General features: G+C 42.9%; 1 protein-coding gene across 1 annotated transcript; it reads right to left on the bottom strand.

Annotated features, from left to right (window-relative positions):
• Positions 1 to 7623: 7623 nt before the first annotated feature.
• On the bottom strand, positions 7624 to 11252 carry LOC146773003 (zinc finger MYM-type protein 1-like). Its single transcript, XM_085636966.1, has 2 exons — positions 10300 to 11252; positions 7624 to 9854 (listed from the first exon to the last, which is right to left on the bottom strand). The coding sequence occupies exon 2, from the start codon at positions 9813 to 9815 to the stop codon at positions 7701 to 7703; it is 2115 nt and encodes a 704-aa protein (XP_085493092.1). The 5' UTR covers positions 9816 to 9854; positions 10300 to 11252; the 3' UTR covers positions 7624 to 7700.
• Between the last annotated feature and the right edge of the window lie 13438 nt (positions 11253 to 24690).

The raw sequence follows: 24690 nt of genomic DNA, 5'->3' as shown, positions 1-24690 counted from the left end.
CATACCTTTTGAACTTCAAAAATCAGTGATCACAGCCTTAGTGCGGTCAAGGCTGGACAACATTGGACATTCATCAGCGCTCTCTGAGGACACTCCAATGCCTGCAGGATGCGGCAGCTCACCTCTTAAAGAAGATCCCCAGGTTCAAGCCAGTTTCTGAGGCTTTTGGTAACTGAAAGTCAAAGGTAGCATCATTTAATTATCCCACTATAAAGTTTGAATTTTCTTGGACAATATCATGTGCAGTTTTTGCTAGAATTCAATCAGTTCACCCCTGTAAGGGGCACAACAGGTGAAATAACCATTGGTAATTCTGGCAAGTGGGGCTCAGGCGGTAGCCGACGCACACGCTCCGAGGGAACAATATGGCCTAAATGTTAACTTACAAGCTGCTTCCTTGCTAAATTATGTCTTCAAGCAGTGTGCTTGTGAAGTCAGTCTGAAGCACGGAGCCTTTCACGAGATCGAAGAGCTGGGACAGTGACTTTTGAACGTTTGCCTCATCAGCTGCCCCGTTAACGCCAGGGCAGCACAGGTATTCCACTGACACACAAAAAAACAACACAATTCCATGACCAGCATTTTACAATTACTGACATCGACCCCCAGTAGCTCATTAACCGGTGGTGCCGGTGAAATACAGGCTAGGTGTCAACCTAATGCGTAACCTGTGGTCCGCAGACCCTCTTTCAGGAAGTCTGCTACTGTTTAGGAAAATAAATATTAGATTAATAAAGAACATACACATAAAAAGCTGAATGTAAAATTAAACATTTTTTAAATGCTAGGTAAATGTAAGGAATTTGAATGTGTAGGCTAAATATGAAGTTGATACCCTAAGCTTAATTTGTGAGAACAGGACAATTGCATACAGTGATATAGACAATTGGCTTCAATTGAAACTCTAGCATTCATTAACGAAAATAAAGATCATTCGAAATAAAAAAGACAAAATGATAATCTTGAGTCTAGCATATTGCTTTGTCTTTTAAACCAAATTTTGAAAATCTGCAACCTAAACAACACAATGGAAATTTAGATGTTTGTGTATTTTGTTTGAGAACTAAATGAATGTTTAATAATTGGTGTATTTGTTTGACGTATATTTATTTATTTGGCTGCTTATTTTTGGAGCTGCAAGTCCTAGAATTTGCTTAGCCCGTGGTTCCTGGCTTCAAACAGAGAAGCAGTAGGGTTCTACATAAGCCAAACGTTTACAAACCACTCTACTAGATGCTAGAGGTGGGGAAGCCAACAAATTAACAGGGAGAGTAGAGCCAGAGCTGAGTCAAGGGTCTGACTTCGCCCGTGCACGAGCCAAGCCGTGAAAAGGTTTGGCATGTAAATCGTGCAACAGACAGCACATCAAAATATGATAAAATCTCTTCAAAATTCAAAAAGGTGTAATTATTCATGGAATTCCCCTAGATAATGCCTTTAGTAACTGAACAGGCAAATCAGTTGTCATATGCCACCTATATGTGACCTATATTCTTTTTAGGTCTCGCCTGACCCAGCGCATGCGCTGGGCTGGCGAGACTTTTTGAGAGGGCTCCAAAAAGTGCTACCAGGCCAGCCTAGAGCTACAGTGCACGTGCGCGGCCGCGCGCGCCGCGCTTGACGCGAGTACTTTCACGCACGGCCGCTCTGATGTTTGATCGCGATCACTTTCGCGGACACTTGGCATAGCCAATAGGTCTCGCTTTTGGGACCTTATAAGTATTTAGTTATGCAACTGTTGCATGGCTAAACACTTATAAGGTCCCAAAGGCGATACCTATTGGCTATGCCAATGCTTGTTATACAAGGAGTCACATTATAGTCTATTAAATTGAAGTCAACGATGTTTTTTGTACAGCACAAACTTTGAACTCTGTATTTCAAGATGCTCTCATGTAATAGCCAAGTATAAACTGGGACAGTGAAATAAACTATTTGCGTATGATCACACAATTTCATCAACTGGGAATGCCACTATTGATCCCAGGTTTTCTGGGTTCACATTATGCAATTAAGCCAATAATGATACCCATTGTTGATTGATCTACCCAGATTTGAACCCCCAGAACTCAATGTTACACACAGATATCACCTGTATATGCATTCACCCCGCTAACTTTACGCTTTTCTGACAGAAAAGAAATAGACCTGTTATTACCTATTATTGTTTTTTCACGTACTTCCATTTATTTTTATTTCTGTATTCGGTGACTAATATGCTTTCAAATAATTAATTAATGGTGAGATATTTTTCCAGAATAGGCGTAAGCCATTTGCAAACATCCCTTCATTATTGTAACACACTGAGTTTGGGATCATTTGAATTGAACTAGATGCGCCAGGAAAGGACCTAACGCCTTGATGCTGGAGTGAGAAATTCACTAAATTAATGCAATAGATCAATAGATGTTGGCATTAGTTTAGAAGTACACGGCATTCGCGCAAACATCAATCGAAATATAGGAAGTGGCAGAGGTGAGCACCGCGCTTTACCACACAGCATAGCCTTACTCCTTTATTATTTGTGAATGGCGCCTCTGTTTGTGACGGGCGCTACTTTTACTTTTAAGAGCGGCTTAATTGTTTGTGATCGGGCTGCTTTCACTTTAAGAGCGCCTTTACTTGTTATTGATGTGCTGCAAGGTCCCAAAGGCAAGACCTATTGGCTATGCCAATGCTTGTTTGGAGAAGTGGTGAGTTTGGCTGCACTGGCAGGAGACAGATCTTTCTTCTGAAACACCAGATCCAATTAACACATTTTGAAGATTTGTCTCACTGCATGTTTTTTTCCAATTCTATTTGCTTGTAAATTAGCATCACCACTAGAAAGGAGGTGGTTCACTGTGTAATAAGTGGTAGATGGTAACACATTATAAAAGAACAATCCTTTATATTGCATAGATGTGTAGCTCAGGTGCAGAGAAATGAATTGATTTGCCCAGAATCACATACTGTTTTCTCATACGCCAAAGCAAGGGTTATAACCCAGGTCTCCAGATTCCAAAGTCAGTTTCATAGCCATTAGATCACACTTGCGTCACATCTTTATCAAACCATTTAAAAGTGTTGCTTTAAAGGGAGTGTGCTTCCTGGCACTAGGTGGATTTACCATTAATGAGAGGAGCCTGTCAAAATAGGATAGGAGCCTGTCAAAAGTGGATAGGAACCTGTCAAGAGTGGATAGGAGCCTGTCAAAAGTGGATAGGAACCTGTCAAAAGTGGATAGGAGCCTGTCAAGAGTGGATAGGAACCTGTCAAGAGTGGATAGGAGCCTGTCAAAAGTGGATAGGAACCTGTCAAAAGTGGATAGGAGCCTGTCAAGAGTGGATAGGAACCTGTCAAGAGTGGATAGGAGCCTGTCAAGAGTGGATAGGAGCCTGTCAAGAGTGGATAGGAGCCTGTCAAGAGTGGATAGGAGCCTGTCAAAAGTGGATAGGAACCTGTCAAGAGTGGATAGGAGCCTGTCAAAAGTGGATAGGAGCCTGTCAGAAGTGGATAGGAGCCTGTTAAGAGTGGATAGGAGCCTGTCAAAAGTGGATAGGAACCTGTCAAAAGTGGATAGGAGCCTGTCAAGAGTGGATAGGAGCCCCTGTCAAGAGTGGATAGGAGCCTGTCAAGAGTGGATAGGAGCCTGTCAAGAGTGGATAGGTCTGTCCCTCTCTTCCTGGTCTGAACTCTTTGCTGTCTAAGGGCCTCTCCTGTGCTGCAGGAGGAACCATGAAGTGAACAGAATTCTTTACCAGATAAACTAAAACTTCTCTGTGAAGATCAATTCATTAAGCTTATCAATTCACCAGCAGCCATGTACATCATGAGGCATAAACAAAAGAGAGAGAAAAATGACAACTGGGAACAAAGATGAGAAGGGCACAGAAAAAAAGATAAAGAGCATCCATGGTGGAAAAGCAGCTGAGTGTTAGAAAACAGATTACAATAAACTGCAAGAAAAGAAAAATAGAAAAGAAGAGGGAAATAGCTTTCAAATAAACTTGAGTATAAGAACTTGGTTGCAAAAAGGGGACAGAAAGGAGAAAAAGGGAAAATAAATCAGTCAACAAGAAACCTGCAGAAAATATACTAAGGTTGGGAAAGGTAAGTAGACCGAAAGTACAAAATAAGGGGAGAGGAAGGACTAGAACAGAAATGAAAAGGGGAAAAGGTAATGAGAAATAGATAAATCAGCCAAAGCAAAAAATGAGAAAAGAGATAAAAAGATGGAATAGGTCAAAAAACAGGAATCAGATCTTTGAAATATGCTCAGCAGCCATGTGCAACATTAGGCAGGATAACAAGAGGGAAGAAATAGTGCGAGGGCACCAATAAGAGAGAAACACAAAGGACAAGTGAGAGAGTTTGCTGAGGCAGAAAACAGAAAACTGTAGTAAACCAAACTGCAAGAAAAATGGGAAAGCAGAGTGAAGTAGAATGAAATAAACAGGAGTGTAGGCAAGTGCCCTTTATGACATGGTCACTGCCACTTTTTGCCTGGTATTTGATGTGATTTCGACTGGAAGTGCACTGGCTTCTTGCTAACCGGGTCCCCAGTGGCAGATCTCTTTCGCAAAACTGTGCAATTGTTTCCCGCAATTGGCGATACCTTTAGCACCTCTGTAAGTCCCTAGTGAATGGAACTCCTGGTACCCAGGGTCTGAGGTACTAAAGAGGGTCCCCAAGGGCTGCAACACAAATTGTACCATCCTAAGTGATCTCTCATCAAGCTCATGTAAACTGCCACTGCAAGCTGCTTGTCTTGGTGCAGACAAAAGTGAAAACACAAAATGGCACACAGCCTGTGTGGCCTGCCTGCCGACACTGCATGCAGTATAAGTAAGTCACCCCTACCACAGGCATTAACGTCCTAAGGCAGGGTGCACTATACTCATGTGAGGGCATAACTGCTTGAGTAGATATGCCCCTTGTACTGGTCAGTTCCATTACTGCCAGTACAAGTGATCAGGGTAGCAACCTTATAAGGATGTGCTGGACACTGGTCAAAATTAGTTTCCCAGCTACAGGATGACTTCACTGAAAAAATGGATGTTTGGCATAAAACATCTCGTATTAATAAACCCACAATGAGTCCAGTGTTGGACTTAGTAAAACATGCACCCAGTGGACACCTTAAAGGTGCCCCCTGAAACCCTACCAGCCACTGGTGGGCTGACTGACTGGTTTTTGCCAGCCTGCCAGCAGACACAAGTTTCTGACCCCCAAGGGTGAGGGCCTTTGCACTCCGGGGGCATACACCAAACCTTCTCGAGCAGGGGGTGCTTTACACCCCTGCCCACAGGATGACCTGCGGATTGGCATTCCATGGTTGTGGAACTTTAAAGAGGCCCAGTGCCTTTGGTATGCAAATCTGGCTTCTCTCACAGGAGAGGAAACCAACCCCCTTTGTCCAGAGCAATTTGGCACCTGGGCAAGCAGGAAGATTAGCTAGGCAAACAGGCGTGTCCACCCTCAGGCAAGCACCACCCGTGAACTGAGCTATTTGAGGTGAATACAACTTTTCTGAAGTGGCCATCTTGGTGATGACAAATTTAGGATCTCTGGGACAGGGCTATACCCACTTACCCCAGGAAATGGTCATATAGGGGGCGTTGTGACCCATGGGAAAAGTGGCTCATTGGCTCCTACCCTGCACTCCCCTAAGACCCCTAAATTTGGTATTTAGAGAAGCCCTGGCACCAGGAAATCAGATCCTGCTGACCAAAAGAAGAAGAAGAAGGGCAGAAGAGCAGCAAAAGCTAGAACTGCAGAAGTAGCAACTGACTTGGCACCAGCCCTGCCGGCCTGTCTGCCTATTCTCGACAATTGCGTTAAAGTTGTCTCGCCCTGCAAGTTGCCTATCCTCTAAAGCCTTGAAGGACTGCCTGCACATCTCCAAAGACTCCTGTGGACCAGCGGAGCTGTTCCCCTGAGTCTTGCAGGAACGAAAGACTGAGCTGTGAGGCTCTGAGACTATGAAAACCCTACACCAGAAAGCACTTCTGTACCCAAGCCACCTAGTCCGAGCTAGAGTGGTCCAACGGTGCCAACCTGGTCCCTACATCCTGACGACCTAAGAAGAAGAAGTACACTGAAGAGCCGCAAAAGCACAAGACTGAAAAAGAGCAACTGACTAGTCACCAGCCCTGCCGGCCTGTCTGCTGTTCCCCGTCGAAACTCGGACAAAGACCTCTCGCCCTGCAGCTGTTGTGCCTCAAAAGCCTGGGAGGACTGCCTGCCTTCAATAAAGACTCAAGGACTCCCGTGAAGCCTCGGTGGTGCTTCCCTGTATCCTTCAGGCACCCCAAAGAAGACTGTGAGGGCTCCATACCGCAAAACCCACACACCGCCAAGCACCACTGCACCCGTGCTTCCTATCCCAAGCTGAAGTGGGCTAATGGTCCAAGCGTGGTCCCCGGCCCTCCAGAGACCAAGCCAACCTTGGACTTGCCCACTGTGGACATCCTGCCACGTCTGCATCCTCTGTTTGCAGACTCCCTTTACCGCAAGTACTCCCGGGGATAAAAATCAGACGCCTAAAGACACCTTTGCACCCGTCGCCCCTGGAGAAGAGAGCCAAAGGGGTCCCCATGTCCCCAAGTATTGTAAGACTTGAGCCACCTAGTTGGCTCAGCCACACTGGTCTACCAGTCCGAGCCTGCAGCCTCTTTTCCGGCGGGTAGATATCCTTAGACTTGAATAGGGCACCCAACCGCCCCAGTGCAGCCCGAAGTAAACTGTTGGTGCTGCCTTGGACCTTGCCCCATACTGACCCTCAGTCCAGAAGATTGGTCCCGTAAGTCACTGTTTAGTGTCCAAAAGCAATACATGTTTTTCCACCAGAGGTTAACATTACGTTTTAAAGTATCAAAAACATGCTTTCTTCCAACCTGCTAGTTTAAAAAGTACTTACCGGATTTTGATGACTTTGGTGCCTAATGTTATATAAAGATAAGTGTTATTTTTATAAATCGGTGTGGATCTCCTTATTGAGTTGTGTGTATCATGTATTGCCTGTGTGTGTGCAGAGGATGTCTAACACTCCTCTCTGATAAGCCTGAGGCTGCTCGACCACACTACCCCCTATAAGAGCACCTTGGGATTCTTGCAGCAAGGCCTTGTCCACTCGTAAGGGAATACCCGGGCTCTGCAAGGTATACCTCTTTTGCCATACCATATAAAGAGCCTTCTTCCTACAAGGAGTTAAAGAAGTTGGCTAGGGACAGAAAAGAGAAAAAAGTTAAATAACACACTGAAAATGAAAACTGAAGAAAATACACAAAGGTTGAGCTTTTTAAGTGGATAGAAAATGTAGAATAAAGGCAGGGGCGGCTGGTGACATTTTAAAGTGGTGGGGCGTAAAATGATTGGTATACTTCACCGTAGCGAGCGAGCGTAGCGAGCGAGCCCAAACCCCTATAAGGAGGGTTCGGGGGGGTTCTCCCCCCGAGAAAATTTTGAAAAAAGAGAAGAGAAATGGTGCATTTTCAAGCAAATTTGAGAAAGCAGGAAGGTTAATAAAGCAATTGTGAAAGTGCAGTTATAACATTAATAAAGAGATGTCATATAACATAGGTAGCTGCTTATTCAGTGTATAACCACAGAGCTTCATAACAGACTTCGAGATACAATGCATTTCTGAGTACCTCACTCACAGATGTTTTTTATTTAACAAACTAAACTGGTTGCAAAGTAGCAGCATTCAACATTGTTTACTTTTTGTAAATGAAATCAGCCCGTCTCTCTCTAAGAGCAGCAAACTTTTCAATAACTTTAGTGTTAAAGTCCGGGATTTTCTGAACTAGCTTGCTCTCTACAGAGAGCATTGCCAAAGCATTGAGTCTTTCCTCAAGCATGGTGTTTCTCAGGAATGTCTTAATCCTCTTTAAGGCTGAAAAACATCGTTCTGCCTCGACTGTTGTCATAGGAGTGGTTATGACAATTTTAAGTAAAGCCACTGTCTCTCCAAGTGACTTTTCCATGTTAAGTTTATGGATTAAAGCCAGCAAAGACAAGGCACTTGTGGCCTTCCGATACACAGGCATTCCGTACAGTACAGTCAACTCAGTTCTCAGCTCTTCTTTATTGAGCATAGGATAAGCTCCCACAGCCTCATTCAGAGCACGCTCCGGGAAGGATTCATCATATTTGGCAAACTGTTGACTTTGCAATAATGTGGCACTCACCAAATGTTTAGTGAAAGAAAAACGCTCTCGTGCCTGCACAATTACAATGTCACAGATCTCCTTTGCAATTCGGACCATAGTGGTGATGTTTTTCCTGTGGTTTGTGAAAAAATATTTCTCTGGCAGTTTGCTCTCTAAATTGTCAACCCCATCTCTCACTTTGCTTATGCTTTGTACAAACATAGTAGTATATGCTTGCACTTTGACAGTATCTATCTCTCGTGCTTGTAACTGATTGTATAACAGGTCGACAGCTAGCATTATATCATGAAATAAATACAGTAAGAACTGAAACTCTCTGTCTTGTAGTGTTCTACCAAAGCCATGGGCTTCAATCTGACTTTTGTAATCAAACTCATCATTGGCTTCTATGGCTTCAAAACATTTCAGAAGGTCCTCTCTATGTTCATAGATTAGGTTGACTGTACGGATGTTAAAGTTCCAACGAGTTGAGGATCCCCTTGGAACGCTTTTGTCTACAATGTCATGAAGTGCTTCTGTTCTTTTGGGGGAACGCGAGAAGAATGCTGCCATGCCTCCTATATCCTGAAAGAAAATCCGTGTCTCGGTGATCTTTGATACTGCCTGTTGCATAATAAGATTAAGTTGGTGAGCGTAACAGTGCACATAATGAGCATTAGGGTACACATCTCGAATTCTCTTTTGTACTCCACTAAGGCTTCCACTCATTACGGACGCACCATCATAGCTTTGCGCAATAAGTTTTTTTTTTTGAGGCAGCTCTGGAAAAATTAAGCTCAGTTGACGCAGTATAGCTGCAGTAATGGTTTCTGCACTAGAGTCTCTTAAATGTGTGAAACCATAGAACCTCTCCACAACTTGTCTGTCATTGTCAATGTATCGAAACACTAATACGGACTGTGTTTTAGTGGCCACATCAGTGGTGTCATCAGCCTGAATAGCCACAAAGTCTGTGTTTTGCAATTCTTGCACAATATGGCTTCTCATAATTTCGAGCATACAGTCAAGAAGTTCATTTTGTATTGTTTTAGAGGTGCCCTTAAAGACTGTAGCACGTGCTAAATGTGCTTCCATATCCTTGTCTATGCTTGCTATTAAATCCACAAGGCCTTTGAATATTCCAGGATTTGGGGAACCTTCCGATTCATCATGGCCTCGCAATGCCAGTTCAAAAGCACCACAGAAACGAATGCAATCAATTATTTTGGATAGAATCTGTCTGTTCCTATCAACTGTTTCATTGTGTTTCTGTATTGCTTTGCGGTATGCATCACTTATCTGCTGCTCAATCGGAGCATCTTCCCCCAACATTCCCAGTCTAGTCAGGTTTTCCATATGCTTTCTTGTGCGTGAATGCTTCTTTATTTTTTCAGACAAATGCTTCAAGTCTGTTACTCCTTGATTTGTCCAAGAAAACTCACCACCAAACAGCAAGCAGGGGAAGCAGAACAGAGAATTTCTTAAAGGGCACCCTGTAAGCCAATCAGCTTTTGTGTACCAGGCGTTTGAGAATGTACGTGTGGACATTTTTCCTCTGTCCTGGGAAGTTTGCTGTAGTTTTAGGTCAGGCCGATGAGGTCCCAATTGCTTTAAATCTATTTTCTCTTGAAGTGGCCGTGCCTGGAATGACCTTGTAATCAGCTCTTGTACTGTATTCATGATGACGATGCTGGCCTTACCAATATATATTAAAGAAACCTGCCAATAATCAAAGTACAACATATAAGGTGCGGTGCAATAATATAAAATTGCAGTATAAATACATATATCTTGTGCAGTATCGCAATAAATCTCCAACAGCTCCCCTTTGCACAACATGACTGCTAAAAATACAGCCTTACTGCCTGCTGCCTCTGTGTGCCATAGTGGTTGCTGAAGGCACTGAAACAGACACTGCTTGAGGGCCTTGAACAAGGCAAGGGATAGTTAGTGCTGTAGCCCTGTGATTTGGCCAATAACGGTTGTTAACAGCAGTGCTGTTAACAACCGTTATTGGCCAAATCACAGGGCTAAGGCTGTTAGTAAATTCCATCTACTGAGGGTACAATGTTCAGAATGTGTGCCTACCCCAACCACCATGTACAGTGACCACACACATAGCTCTAACTCCAATCTAAAAAAAAAATAGCATCAGTTTCCTTACCTTTAACTCTGGTGTTTGCTGGGTCGTAGCCGGGGTGAAAGAGCAGCAAAGGAGGTCTTGTTCTTCGCCGGAAATATGACCAAAAATTTGGTAAGGGTTGTCAAGCTTTAGAAGGTGCTGAAAATAAAAATAACGTGCTGTAACTAGACAAGCATTGCTTTTAAAATACAAGTAATCCCAATGAATTTTACCAGCGTCAGTTCTTCAAGTTAACATAAAATAACTACAGTGTTCTTCAAATATTTATTTTGTTTGATGTTCGGGGAAACCAGACTTTTTTTTAGTCTGCTACGTTAAAATTATCCATTGGAACCTGCTTACATTTAAATGTAATAATGATATGATCTTTAGCTTTCAGTATCTTTATGGAATACAATAGATCACAATTTTAAATTCAAATTATCCTTTAATCAATACATTAAGAAGTGCAACACTGGTAGTAGTCCAACGTGAAAAAATAGCGTGAAACTGCGTCTCGTCGTGAATCTGCAAGGAGCTTGACCCACCCGGACAGAGCGTGCGAGTAGTTCAGTCAGTGTGCATGGGCATAGTGTGAAAAGCTTGGCGTGCATGCTGCACCGAAGGGTAATTCTGCCCGGTACTGGTGCAGATCTTCAAGCATTTATTTCAAGAGCTCCCCTTGAGAACTGTCTCTAAAATCTGTAAATCTACCGGATTTTGCTTCAAAACAGCGTTTTGCTCCTTTATTTTATTTCGGGTTGTGCAGCTATAAACTATAAATCCTAGTTGGGGTGATAAATTGCACACCCAGCTGAAACCCACCTCATCGCTCGGTTGTGTACATGGACAGAGAAAGTGCGCATACAACCATTCTTCGTACACACACATTGTTTTTGCTCCTAGCTCACAAGCGCCCAACATACGCCCTATCGGTTTATCACATAATTGTGGGACATATGCATTTCTATTTTCTATCCTGTTTTTTTGGAGTTAAGCTTTGCTGGAGCATGAATTGCTGCTTACTTAGACAGTTAGGACTAGGACACCTTTAAATGTTTGACTTAGAACGTGCAGGGTGGGTTTAAGTTTTCCCATGAAAAGACGCACATTGTGTGTCCATGCTAGAGAGGTGTCAATGGCCTTTCTCCAGAAGATTCACCTCCTTGGGGAGAATGACTGCAGGCATGTTTTAGCGGTGTATCTGCAGAAGCAGTATTACCTTCCATAGACGGAGATCCTAGTCTAATTGTAAAGAATGTAGAGGTGTTATTCTGCACTATTCTGCTGCCTCATGCTCCTTTCCTGCATCTGTAGGAAATTCTGATTCGCAAATGTCTGAAAATTAGCAGCGTTCAATCGTTTATTGTTTATCTCATCAGAAAAGCCGGTGCCCTTGTTATTGTGGATTTGAATTCAATTAAGCCATTTGCTTTTTCTCGGTTAAAAGTGGCCCAACGGCACCTTGCTAAAATGACATTCATTCCGAGGGCAGATTCATTCACCCCCTCACGGATTCCCTTGAGAAATTAACAATTTAAATCAAGCATGATAGGAACGGAAGGCAACAAAAACGCATCAGAATTTTACAGACAGATAAGTATTAGTCGCATTTCTTATTAAAAGCGATCCACATAATCTATCCAAAATAATCAGATTTTTTATTAATAACCTTTGGTGCAGGTTTAATTAACACCCTGGCTAGTACAAATTGAACGTTTTGAAAACATTTAACTTTTTACGGAAAATGTAGGACTCAAACAACATCGTGCGTGCTTTTGAAATCGGATGTCCTCGCTCGCCCTTGTCGCCCACTTTGCACTCCTCGGCCCGACCCACATCACAGCCTCCTCCATTCCTATTAGTCCTTTAATAAGGACAGTGAAATGCCACATTACTCCAAGGACACGGCCGTCATTTGCATAAGTTCTAAAGTTAGCGTCACTTTGTGGAAGCCTTCGCAAGTAAGGGCACAGCAATTACCATAAGAAAGATTGCTTCCATTATTTATGAAACTGGGAGTGCAACGGTAATGCTGAGAACGTGGGTCTCGGCGCTTCATCTGGAAGCCAAAATTGGTAGGTGGCACACCTGATTTCGCCTTGTTAAGTCCTGTATCCGTTTAATGACGATCAGCTTCCCGCGGCTCGGTTTTGTTTGGATGCCCCTTCGGTTCATATTCTCTGGAGACTTAATTCCAAGAAGCTCGGAATTAAAGCTAATAAACTGTTCTTTTTTCTGTCAGCCCCTTCACAGATTTCCAATATTGGAAGTCTTTTCCTAATTGTCTGGGATCCGTTCCAAGTCTCCCTCGTGAATCCCAGTGCACGCCAGGGAGGCGGCCACGCCTCCTTATTTACTTCACAAATTAAATAGACTTTCATAACTAACCCTTCCCGCCGCGTGCCATTGTCGTCGTTTCCACGCGCCACTATAGTAAAGACTTTACATAATGATTTCCTGTCGAACTTGACTGAGTGATTTCTTTCATATCTGTCAAGTAGTGTCCACTCGGCACTATGAATTCACCCTTTAAAGGATGCACGGAACACACGGTTGCTCTCGAACTCCACGTATTAAAGAGTGTAAGGTGTGTAATATTTCTGTGTATATAAAAGGGAAATTCAGTTTTTCAAAAATATTCTATTAATTCATAAACAGATATTTAGTTGCTATGTTCAATGTGCACCTACAGAACACAGAATGGACAATTTTGAGCTGTACAATATTCTGCCGAAACAGGGCTGCCATCTCCTATGTGTTGTCCCAGAAGCATGGCGAGTGTAAGAGCTACAGGCCTAGTACATATTTCCTTATTGTTTTCTCATACAGTACTTACTTCAGCCCAGGTACTTTTCACGATGACACACACGACGACGACGAGTCACTCAGTCACGACGGGTCGACTCCTCTGAACGCACCGCCGCCACGAGGTTATGAGCAGACAGTGTGTCGCACCACCGCGTGCGTGATGACGCGACCGACTGCTGGAGTGCGCACCTCATGGCCAATCACTGTCACTGTGTTCAGACATAAGCCACAGTGATTGGCCATAGGTGCGCGGCACCCAATTAGCAGTTACTCGTTGCTGTAGCAGGCTCTCAGCCAATCCAGAGACGCTGCATTATCAGCGCCTGCCCTGGATTGGCGAAAGAGCACGGATAGGGCTCGCCCGGATACCTAGAGGGGGGCTGCTGCAGAGGCAACCCTCGGCCTCTCGGCCCCCTCCTCTCAGTACAGTAGTCAGTGGCAGACAGTGCGGCGAATGCGCATGCTCGTGCTTGTCGTGAGACAAACTCGAGCATGCGCAATAAAATTGCGAGCCGCTGCCTGTCTGTCAACTAGTCTCAACTGTGCTCGCCCCCCGGCCCCACCCCCTTCATGTCCGACGCAATGCATCATTTGCATTGCCATTGCTGCCGGTCTACTCTGGGGATTGATTTGCGTGCATGGTAAGTGGGGCTCCGCCCCTGCGCCCCAATGGACGCACCGCCGCTGAATAAAGGTAATAAAGCCAGAATAGAAATTAAAAAGGCAAAGAGTAGAAAGAGAAAAATCAGACAAAACAAGCAAGGAAAAAAACAAAAAAAGACTGGAGGCAAATAAGCAATGGCAGTTTGGAAAGAGAACCAGAGGACAGAAAAGAGTGAAAATATTATGAATACTATCTAGAATCATTCCCAGTTCTGTATGTTGCATATTAAATTGTGAGAAAACACATCGAATTAATACACCTATGACAAAACTTTTTGTGCCCTCCGCAGGTCACCGGTTTCAATCCTAAATTCTAAACGCACCTGCTGGAAAATATCTTTGTTAATTCCTCCCAGGGCACAGATTCTCATCGTAATGAGGATTCTCCATGGGTTAATGCATCTAGTGCAGATATTATGGAAAAAAGTATTGGTCGCAAGTGCTCTTCTCAGAGAGGTAGACCAGTGGGTTTTGCACCGACATCAGTGACCTGTGTGGCTTTAATTCCACAGGTTTCATTATAATTGAATAGCTCTACACTTCCTCCCCACCCCATCGCTGACAATGTGAGCTCTTTTTCAGCAAAGTCTAAGTGTTAAAAAAGATAAAGTAAAAAAAGACACTTTAAAACATTTGTAAATAACATTCTCATTATGCACTTACTAAAAACCAATAAAAGTCAATTTAAAAATCCAACTATTCATACATGATGAACTAAAGATAAAATACATTAACCCAACAAACATCAGACCTGCCCACCTAACTCCCCTCCATAGACTTTCTGCAACATATGGCCATTTTCAGAAAACAGCACACACTATGACAAATATTCAGGCTGTTTAGTGTTTGAAGATAGATTACAGCCTCTCTTCATTTCAGAAAGGCTAACTTTTTCAGTATGCGTATAAGACAGAGCTGAAAAATATTGCGATAGAAACTGCAAAAAAATGTAAAATGCCACAGGGATTGCTCTGCCATACAATTACAAGGGCCAGGGGGCAAAAAGCTATCCCCCACATTTGCCTCATCAGAAAAGCACTTTAAAAGCCAGACTGTTCCAGATCTAAATCTAAAAATAAGGGACCTGTCCCAACACGTAAGTTCCAGAGTAAGATACAGTGAGGTATCACAAGAGTAAAATAGTAGTTTTTGTTTAAAAAAATGTGGGAGTTTTATATAGCGCGAACTAGACCTGAGACATCGGGTATCAGAGCGCTTTACATGAGCACCAGTTTCATTACAGATGGACACATTCATTTTTGTTAGGCACGGGGAGATTAAGTGATTTGACCAAAATCATAGGATGTTGAGCGTCGTTGGCGAGACTCGAACCCAGTTCCCCAGGTCTGAGGTCTACCGCTCTAGCCGTAAGGCTACATTCTCTAATTATAAATAGTTTATTTAATAGTGGCTTCTCGGATTCTCTGCGAGGAAGTACATTCGGCGTACCTAGAGTTAACCACCCTCTTATCGGATTTAATAATTGAACCAGGGGTACTAAATAATTCAGGGAGACCAATGTCAGCAAAAGATTTGCGGATATACTTCAGCCAAGGGATGGAGAGCCCCTTATCCTGGCTAAAGCAGTCCACCATTACTGCTCTGTTAAAACCTGCCTCAATGTTACGCCACACACTGACCCCCAGCAGGAGAGGTGACAATTTGATGATATCTAAAATATATTATAAATTCAATTCAGAGTGCAAAATAAAATTTGCACTAGAAGCCTGGAGATTCATTAACCTCCTACAGATTCTGTTTTCTTCTGTCTGTGCGGCAGTAGCATTATGGTGTCCCCACACCCCTGCTACATATGATGCTGTAGGGACACATTACATTTTATATACTGTAAGGTGCGGGGAAATATGGACATATCATTCTTCTTGGCCAAATTAATAAGGTGAGCCTGCTGCTCTTCCAAGTCTGAGATGAGCTGTGTTTACTTGTGGCTGCAGGGAATTAGCTTAGTCAACCACAAGCCCTAATAGCAAAAGTTCTGTACTGTGCTATGTTGTTTCTCATTTAGTTTTAAGGCTGTCAGGGTTTTTCTATCAGGCCCACAAGCCATTCTGTGGGATTTCCCAAATTAGTTTTCATGTAAAGGGTACTCATGAATAACACAAAAGATTCTACTAAAATAGGGGTAAAACAAACTGCATTGTCGGCATATAATAATGCCGGGATAGCATAGTTGGCAATTTTGGCACATTCCCCGTAGAAGTTGATAGATGGGTGTTCAAATCATTAATATACAAGATATAAAGATTGGGTTCCAGCACGCACCCCTGGGTACTCCACTGACGATTGGAAAGGCCTCCAAGAGTTCCCCTGAGTGTCGGCATCGTACACTAGCACCTAAATGCTCTTGGAGACTGTGTGAAAAGTTGAGTAAAGGAACTTCTACCCCTAATTTGGTTAACATCAACCACAATTTACTCCTATTTACTCAATCGAAAGCTGTTGACACGTCCATAAAGGCCGGGTACCGTTGCAGCACTTTAGTGTATTTACTCGCTATCAGATATAAAGTCAAGCGCTGATCCACTGTACCTAGCCCTGGAAGAAAACCATACTGGCAAGGGGATAGGTTTCTATTTTCAGTGGCCCATGACTGCAATCAATTGAAGATAACTCTACCCAAAACTTTTACAGAGCTGTCAACCAGGGAGATCGGCCTATAACATTAAGACGGCCCTCTATCACCCTTCTTGAAGTTAGGCACGATCGTAGAAAGGGAGCAAGACTCTGGAATCTTGCTACACAAGGAAGCATCAAATAATTTTGTAAGTAAGGGGCCCCATAGATCCAAATGACATTTAAAAAGATCCATGGTGATCCCGCCTGGTCCCGACGCCTTACCACCTGTAATAAATCGGATTACATCCTCTACGACCTGTACAGTGACTTTAAGGGGGGGTTGAGTGGGCAAGATCTGGGGCAGTACACCTTCACACTCTCTTTCTTTCTCCCTTTGGTATATATGAGTATAATGCTTAACCCATTCCTGGACTGAGATATTGCAGATTAAGAGTTGGTTAGGTGGACTGTTTCCCAAAATACCTTGCTGCAATTTTGGGCAGCGGCTGATTCAAGGGTGTCCCAATCTTTTCGATACAAAGAACGCTTCCCCTCCTTGATGGCAATTTATAGACTTGTCTGGCCTCCCTGATCGCTTTGACATCCCTGGTAATCCCAGCCAACGCCTTTCTCAGGCGATGATTAGCAGCGGAACAATTCACATCAAACATTAGCGGATGCTCCAAAACGGGTTTGAGGGGTTTGACACAAAAATCTTGATGGTGACACACAGTTGTTGATATTGAAAGAATAACTCGTCCTCTGAATTACCACCTAAGTGTGTGTTTGTACTTATATAGCGCACAGCTACCCCATTTCGAGGTGTCCCGGCGCTGTACTCATACCGCTAGGGAACCCTTCCTGGCTTTTCCCTGTGAAATGTCCACTCCTGGTCATCCCCAGGGTGAAGCCAGGCATCCCAGCGCTGTTGGGGCCGTTGTGGAGATTAAGCAAGCTATTGCCCAGAGTTGCAGCATGGGACCCATGATTAAAATAGGCACCGAGGCGAGAAATCAGGTCCGAGGAATTATGAGCCCAAGACCCGCCGAGGCGGGAATTGAACCCTGGTCCCGGGCCAGACCTCTGCAACAGGGTCTGCCGCTCTAACCATTGAGCCACACTTCTCCACAAGTACCCCAGAAAAACCATCAAGTTCTTTTTGAGAAGTCAGTTCAGTGGTGCAGTAGAATCTTTTGGGTGCCACTCTACCCTTGGGCCTTCTTTGGAATGCTTGTTGATACTATCACAAATTGGCAGTGGCTTGTCCCTAACAAGCGAGTAGGCTCCCTCAGCTAATAAGTCATTATGATCACTCCATTGGGTCTCTATCATTGCACCATGCAGGCACCACAGCAGGACACATCTGGACGCAAATATGTAATTGACAGTTGATATTCGCCCCCCCTCCTCTATACGTTGGCTTATTTGGACAAGAACCCTGAAAATAATTAACTATGTCCTCAAGAGCCAGCCGGGCAACAGAGTACCTCAGTCCCAACCTCCTGGCGTCCCATGATGCAGTATCATAAACAAAGCACCTAGACCCAACCTCTGTGAGCTCATTACCCATCCCCACATATTAAGACTCGTGGTTGAGAGGTTTTGCCCTTCGGCAGCGGTTCCGGCCCATAATAAATGTAAATAGCTCGTCAAACAAATGGCAATAAGAGATGTAAAAATCACGGTTATAAAAATGAACCACATAAAAGCTAAAGGAGCTGGAACAATCATGAGTAAGCTGAGCCTGGGATGCTGTGCTGGCTGTATTTAGGATGGAGACTTTAATTCTGAGGTTAAGTTTAACCCAGCTAGAAAGACCTCCCATGGGGCGAAGCCGTCACAGGACAGGAGTAACTTGAAAACCCCTTTCACAAAAAAGGTGATACTGTCCAAGTCCCCTGCTGGGAACCAAAACCGGCCCTGGCAAAGAGCTCACCCCCCCCCCCCCCCCGGGGTTTGGGGGTGTGGTGAGCTGTTTGCCAGAGCCAGTTTTGCCCGATTTTGTACAGGGGCCGATATTGCAGCTATGCTGCAAAACAGCCCTTTAACCAAACCGGCCCCCACCATGGAGGCCCACCGGGGAATTGCCCGGTGCCCGCTACTGCCAGTCCAGCCCTGCCCCTGCAAAACAGCAAAGTCATATTTATCAATAAAAGACGGCCACTTAGAATTAGAAATCTTGTTTGTGAGCCCAGCCACATTCCAACGAATTAATGTAAAATAGTTGCTGCCACTTGACTCCCCACATTCTGTCCCCTGTCTTGAACATCCCCTGGTAGGCACCTTCAACAATCGAGGTGGCACTGGGTGAAGATAGGTGGGCACAAACAGCCATATGGCCCTCGATTGAAGAACCACAAGAGATGGCATCAGTATACTGTCACTGAGAAGCCTCACCCTACATCCCCTGAATTGGTTCACTATATTCAGCACTTAAATTCATATTCAGGGGACATGAATCACCACTTAAATTGACACCCTTCCTCCACACTCTCGCCACACATGCGACCTTCTGTTGACCTTGGTTAGGGAGCCACTAGCCTTAAATCTGCCTCCTGCAGGATCCCTAATGGAAGAAGGGTCTCTCTGCCTGCCCTGGATGCCACAATTAAATATGCCTCCATATGACAAACAGGCTCTTAGTCTGACAGCTAAGTCAAGTATCAGGATTCAAAAGAAGGGTGGACATTTATTTGGTTATCTGGGCAGATTTGTGGTTCTTTTTCCTGGCAGAAATGCCATCACAGCAACATTCTGTGACTTAAAGAAACACTGGCAACAAGGCTGCTTTAACAACTGTCTGGCTGGCTCACTGCCTGCCTTTCAGAAGGATGCTTCTATACATAGGCCTTGCTCAGGTTATCTCACAGTTCTGTCATTGCTGCCCCTTCGCGTGCAGTGCTCATACCAGGGCCACTGGAATTATGCTATTCTGCAGTTGCAGCATTTTCCACATAATTATGGAGACTCCATTCGCTACATAATCCATGATGTGCTGCATAATTTTCAGATTTTAACAAAAAAATTGGTTGTAGTTCAAGCGGATGAACAGTTGCTTCTACACAGTGGCAGTCCCTTCCCAAACGTTGACTGGTCATCTTTCAGTCGCTTATTGCTGTATTTGGTTGGTAAACTGGTGCTAATGAGGTTAAATATTTGTCCAGACAGTATTATTATGAGTACAAATGACAAAATAATGAGGTAATACTGCCACAAAATGAGCAGCATTATGCTGCATAATTTGCCTTGTATTGCCTTATAATTTTGTCAACCCAGCTGCATAATTTGGTCCTCTTATGCCGCGTAATTCTAGTGGCCTTGCCTACAACCCTCAAAATGTTTTCCTTAGAATTTGTGCACTGAAACACTCACCTCTGGACCAGCCACGGTCCGTGCAGGTAACAGCGGTGGGGCCGGGTAAGGGGGGATTTCGAGGGACGATGCTTAGGGAAAATTAAATAAATAATGAATTGTCCCTTGTCCCTTGTCATCGTCCGTCAATCGTCCCCACCCAGCCCCATCGCTGTTACCTGCACGGGCCGCGCCTACTCTGGACCTAAGATAAACGGTATACAGACCAGTATTTCAAATGGCCTTCAAGCATCACCCTATCTGCCTTTCATCCCTGTAGCCCCTATAGCCTGAGCTTCACCGGTCCATGATTGGCCACCACATTCCATCATTAATGTCCATTCCCAAACTCAGCAAGTACTATTGTAATGCTGCACCTTTGTGGTGTAAGATGTGAACGCTGTATAGTGCCCAGCCCCCCCCTGATCCACTTTAACTACTTATTCAATCTCTTTATCATATTTTGTGTTATAATGCTCACACCCACATCAATACAAATAAATAGAAATTAATTTCTATTTCACTTTTAATTCTTCTAATTGAATTTTGATCACTTTTGTTGTTTAAATTTCTATAGGCGTATTTAAGTGATGTAAACATCCTGGTAACTAAGTAGTTTTTGGTTGCTAACTAAGGGGATAACAGGAATTTTATCAAAGGACTACATTTCTTAAGCCTGGAGACCAAATTATATGTCAAAGAAAAGCAATTTCAAGGCATTTTTTTGCATTTAAAGTAAAATTAAGCACCTCCTTCTGCATTTCATCCAATTAGTTTCACATTTTAGCATTGATATAAAGGGTTCTGAATGTACAGCTTTCATAAATAGTAAGAGGGCCAGACACACTCACTTGATGCTACTTTATTTATTTTTCACCATCAACTAATAAGTTTGCTGGCATAAAAGCACTGGATCAACATTTAATTAACACTACACTTTCTAACTTAGAAAAAAATAATTACCGCAAAATATATTCAATGGTGGCCTCTTCAGAAAATAAGTTAACCTGTAAATGCTTTTTGTAATCAAAATTGTTCCCACATTCGCTGTGCTGATCCCAATTCTTCTAAAATTGTTCCCATATTCGCTGTGCTGATCCTAAATCTTCTAAAATTGTTCCCACATTCGCTGTGCTGATACCAATTCTTCTAAAATTGTTCCCGCATTCACTGTGCTGATCCCAATTCTTCTAGAATTGTTCCCACATTCGCTGTGCTGATCCCAATTCTTCTAAAATTGTTCCCACATTCGCTGTGCTGATCCCAGTTCTTCTAAAATTGTTCCCATATTCGCTGTGCTGATCTCAATTCTTCTAAAATTGTTCATATATTCGCTGTGCTGATCCCAATTCTTCTAAAATTGTTTCCACATTCGATGTGCTGATCCTAATTCTTCTAAAATTGTTCCCACATTCACTGAGGTATTCCCAATTCTCCCTAAATTGTTCCCACATTTGCGATGCTGATCCCAATTCTTCTAAAATTGTAAGTGCTCTCTTGACTTAGCAGCTTCTTTGAAATCAACATTTTTAAATAATCGTATCTTTTAGAGAAGTGTCTTTGAAATAACTGCTACTGTGCGATCCTTTTTTTCATATTTATTTTATTGATTTTCTGCAACAGATGAGACATTGACGAGTCACAATAATGATAAACAGAAACACATTTGGCGCATTTGACGTTCTCTGTGTCTCAAACAACATCTTCCAAAAAGGCAAAAAGAGAAAGGAAATTAAACAAACAGAAGGCGATTGTAATGGTGGAGTCCGCTAAAGATTAGGATGGGACGGTTTGTGTGATGCCACCTAAGCATGTCGGGTGGTAGGACGTCTGGGCATAGATACAGATGTGTGTGCTACAGTGAGATGCTTGTAGTATAAAAAAAATATTAGTGTGAAATGTAAACCTAAATGTATTCATGACAAAGAAAAAATGTTTTATTCAACACATCTTGAATTAAATTTAGGGATTTGTGTTTGCAGATGAATATAAAAAAGGCCTTTCAGTCCATCAATTGAGAAGGTTCTTATCGCAAAGATGTCTCCGATCATACTCTTATCTTATTGACATGTTTGATTCTTCAGTGGTGCCAACAATGTCCTGCTCATTAGAATCATTGTGAAAACCAGATGGGAAGCTGTTTTGCAACATTTTACTGGGCTTTAGTTACTAAAATTGTACTCCTGTGCACATACGTTTTTTAAAAAAAAAATTCAAGCCTGAATTCTGCATAGTATGCAGAATTTATTTTTTAGTGATCTGCAAATAAAATGTGACATTATTAATAAAAATGTGGGTGTTTACACAATGGGAATATTGTCATTTTTAAAACGCCTAGTTACATTTTACAAGGCACAAGGAGGTGCAGCTTTGTACCCTAATTCTACATTTTCAAGAGCGTTTGATCTTTTTGAGATTAAAACATTTTTGCTAAAATCCACAGATTTTACTGCAAATGTTGCATTATCTAGTATGAGTGCAAGATTCCTAAGCATAAAATTCTTTGACTGCGGAAACATGGTTTTCCAGTCTCGCTGATTAAAGGGAAAACGCATGGTAGGTTTATATTAATGTCGAAGGTGAGAGGCTGTTTTTCTTGCAAATCCAACCTCTTTTGGGGAGAGATATTGGGTCTTTCTCAGAGAAAATATATGAAAACACCTCCATTTCATGTTCAGGCTCCAGGTAATGCAAATATTTCTAGAGCATTTTTAAAAATGTTGCGTTACAAGAAAGTAAACCGCTGTAGTCATTTGGTTGAATTCTTATGATGCAATCAATACATAAGTAAAACATGTAGCTATGCTGATTTAACTTATAATGTATGCAGTGGTTAATTTGTAAAAGAATAAGTGCCGGGGCTTTCACCAGGAGGCAGCTTACAACAGCCCATTTCTCCTGTTAACGACGTCTAAAACAGAACCAACTATTAACCATGGGAGTGGGGAGAGGATTTGGCGTAATGTCCAGAGCTTCCGACTTCGGAGCTGGGGAACCATGTTCGAATCTCAGCGTCGTCTCAGCATCCTTAAAATTCTCAGCAGATCACTTAATCTGCCTACCATAAATAAATGCACCCTTAACTGGTGCTCATGAAAAACGCTGGTGTTGATGATTAAGTGCCAGTGCAGAGCACTGGAAACCACCGACTCAAATTAAGCACTGAATGTATGTAAACTTCCACCAAGTATTACAAACTTTTTTATTGATTTTCAGGCTTAAGCTTAGAGTGTTGATATATTGGCACCAGTGCTTAATTTGAGCTGGTGGTTTCCAGTGCTCGGCACCGGTACATAATTGTCAACACCAGCGCTTGTGAGAGCCTGCCACAAGGTGGCTCTATCTGGGGGATTTAAAGGGAACCACAACAACAGTGAATTATAAATTCAATAAACATTCAAAATGGATGTTACCTGCAGCCCAAGCGATTCTTCTAGCTTTTGGTGCCTGAAATAGTCTGAATTGGTACATTTGGCGGAGTGTGATGGTTACTAGTTGCGTTGGCACCTCATTGGCAGCGCTAGCAAATGCAATGCATAATGTAAGTTTCAGTGGCCTCCTAACGAGAGCCCTGGCACTTATGTTTTTACAAATTAAGCACTGATTGTCACTGAAATTGAAAATGAGCCTTTGTCGCTATTCATTAGATTTGTTTTAGACTGATGTAGATCACAATTTTACTCTAAAAATGTGCTTGAAACTATTGATACCACAAATGCGTGTAGTTCTTTTTTACATTTTTTTACTCATTCCTCAATATGTCCGCCTGGATTGTGGAGTGAAAAGGCCAGGTATGTGGCAACGGGACTTATGTTACTAGGGAATGTTTCTTTGCCACTGCGCACAACAGAGGATATTTTTATCTCTCTTTCTTGTTCACCATTCTTACAATATATATTTGGATATTTCCTTAAAATCGAAGAAACACAAACACTACAATTCACATCAAGATTTGCTTACAAACAAGACATAAATAAGCCACATCGTTAATAATATCTCTTGCTTCTGCTTTAAATATCAGGGCAATTCTTTGTTTTTCTTAAGTACAAATGACTAGTGAAAATACAATTTATAATAGAAAACAGCTCAAACTTGGAATTCAAAATTGAGAATGAACTGTGCGGCTAGAGTTCTCTCCATTTATAGACTATGTGAACTCTATTGATTATCTGAAGGCCTGGATAAACAGTGTCTTTTTTATTCTTAAAAAAAAAAGTGCAAATTAAGTTTAACGTGAGTAAAGGGGAAATAGTTCCATTTATTGAGAAACGTTAGTGTCAGTCAAAATATAAATATAATATTCATGTTTGAAAGGTAATGGATTGGGAGGCCTGCATAGTGCTTCTCCGCGATCCCAGCCACCTCGAGACGCTTCCTTGCTGGAGTAGAGACACATCATTGATTTAATGATCAGTGGATCCTGGTTTGGGAATAACGGACTGACCAGATGACACACTGCTTGTGCCTGTGCCAAGAAGACACCTGAACGGCACAGCGCGCCGGGGTGCGCGCGCCAGCTGCGCAACGCGTGACGACGGGAACGCCGAGGACGTCCCCATGAACCGCCCTTTCCTCCAAACTGCTAATGTAAAGTGCACATTAACCCCAGCCAGACCCAAGACCCTCGCCATAAAACAAAGAGATTGTTTAATGGACCAATGTGCGGGTGGACTTTCTCTTTTACATCCAAACAGGAGCGCAGCGAGGGGAAAATATGTATCTTTTAATATGGCTAGTTAATATCTCATGTAAGGATGTTTAATGCATGTTTCTTTCGCTTCTCGTTTTATGTTTGAGTCTCTTCCGGGTTTATAGGTCTGGCTGATAGAAGGTTCACTGAGTTGGCGCAGGGACCTGCTCATGACTCCCAAATCCTTCTCTTCTAGAATCTTCCTTTCCTTTTATGCTAAGCTCTCTTAAATGGATGTGTTTGCCTTCAAAACAAAAAGTGCATTTTGCTGTTCGAAATGAATACCTCTAAACTGCATAAAAAGTAGGGTGACCAGGCGTCCCGGATTTGCCCGGACAGTC

This window comes from Triturus cristatus, chromosome 12 (genome assembly GCF_964204655.1).
Source record: "Triturus cristatus chromosome 12, aTriCri1.1, whole genome shotgun sequence".
In the NCBI taxonomy this organism is placed as follows: Eukaryota; Metazoa; Chordata; class Amphibia; order Caudata; family Salamandridae; genus Triturus; species Triturus cristatus.
The sequence above is the reverse complement of the archived record's forward strand: the minus strand, read 5'-3'. Positions and strand labels throughout refer to the sequence as shown.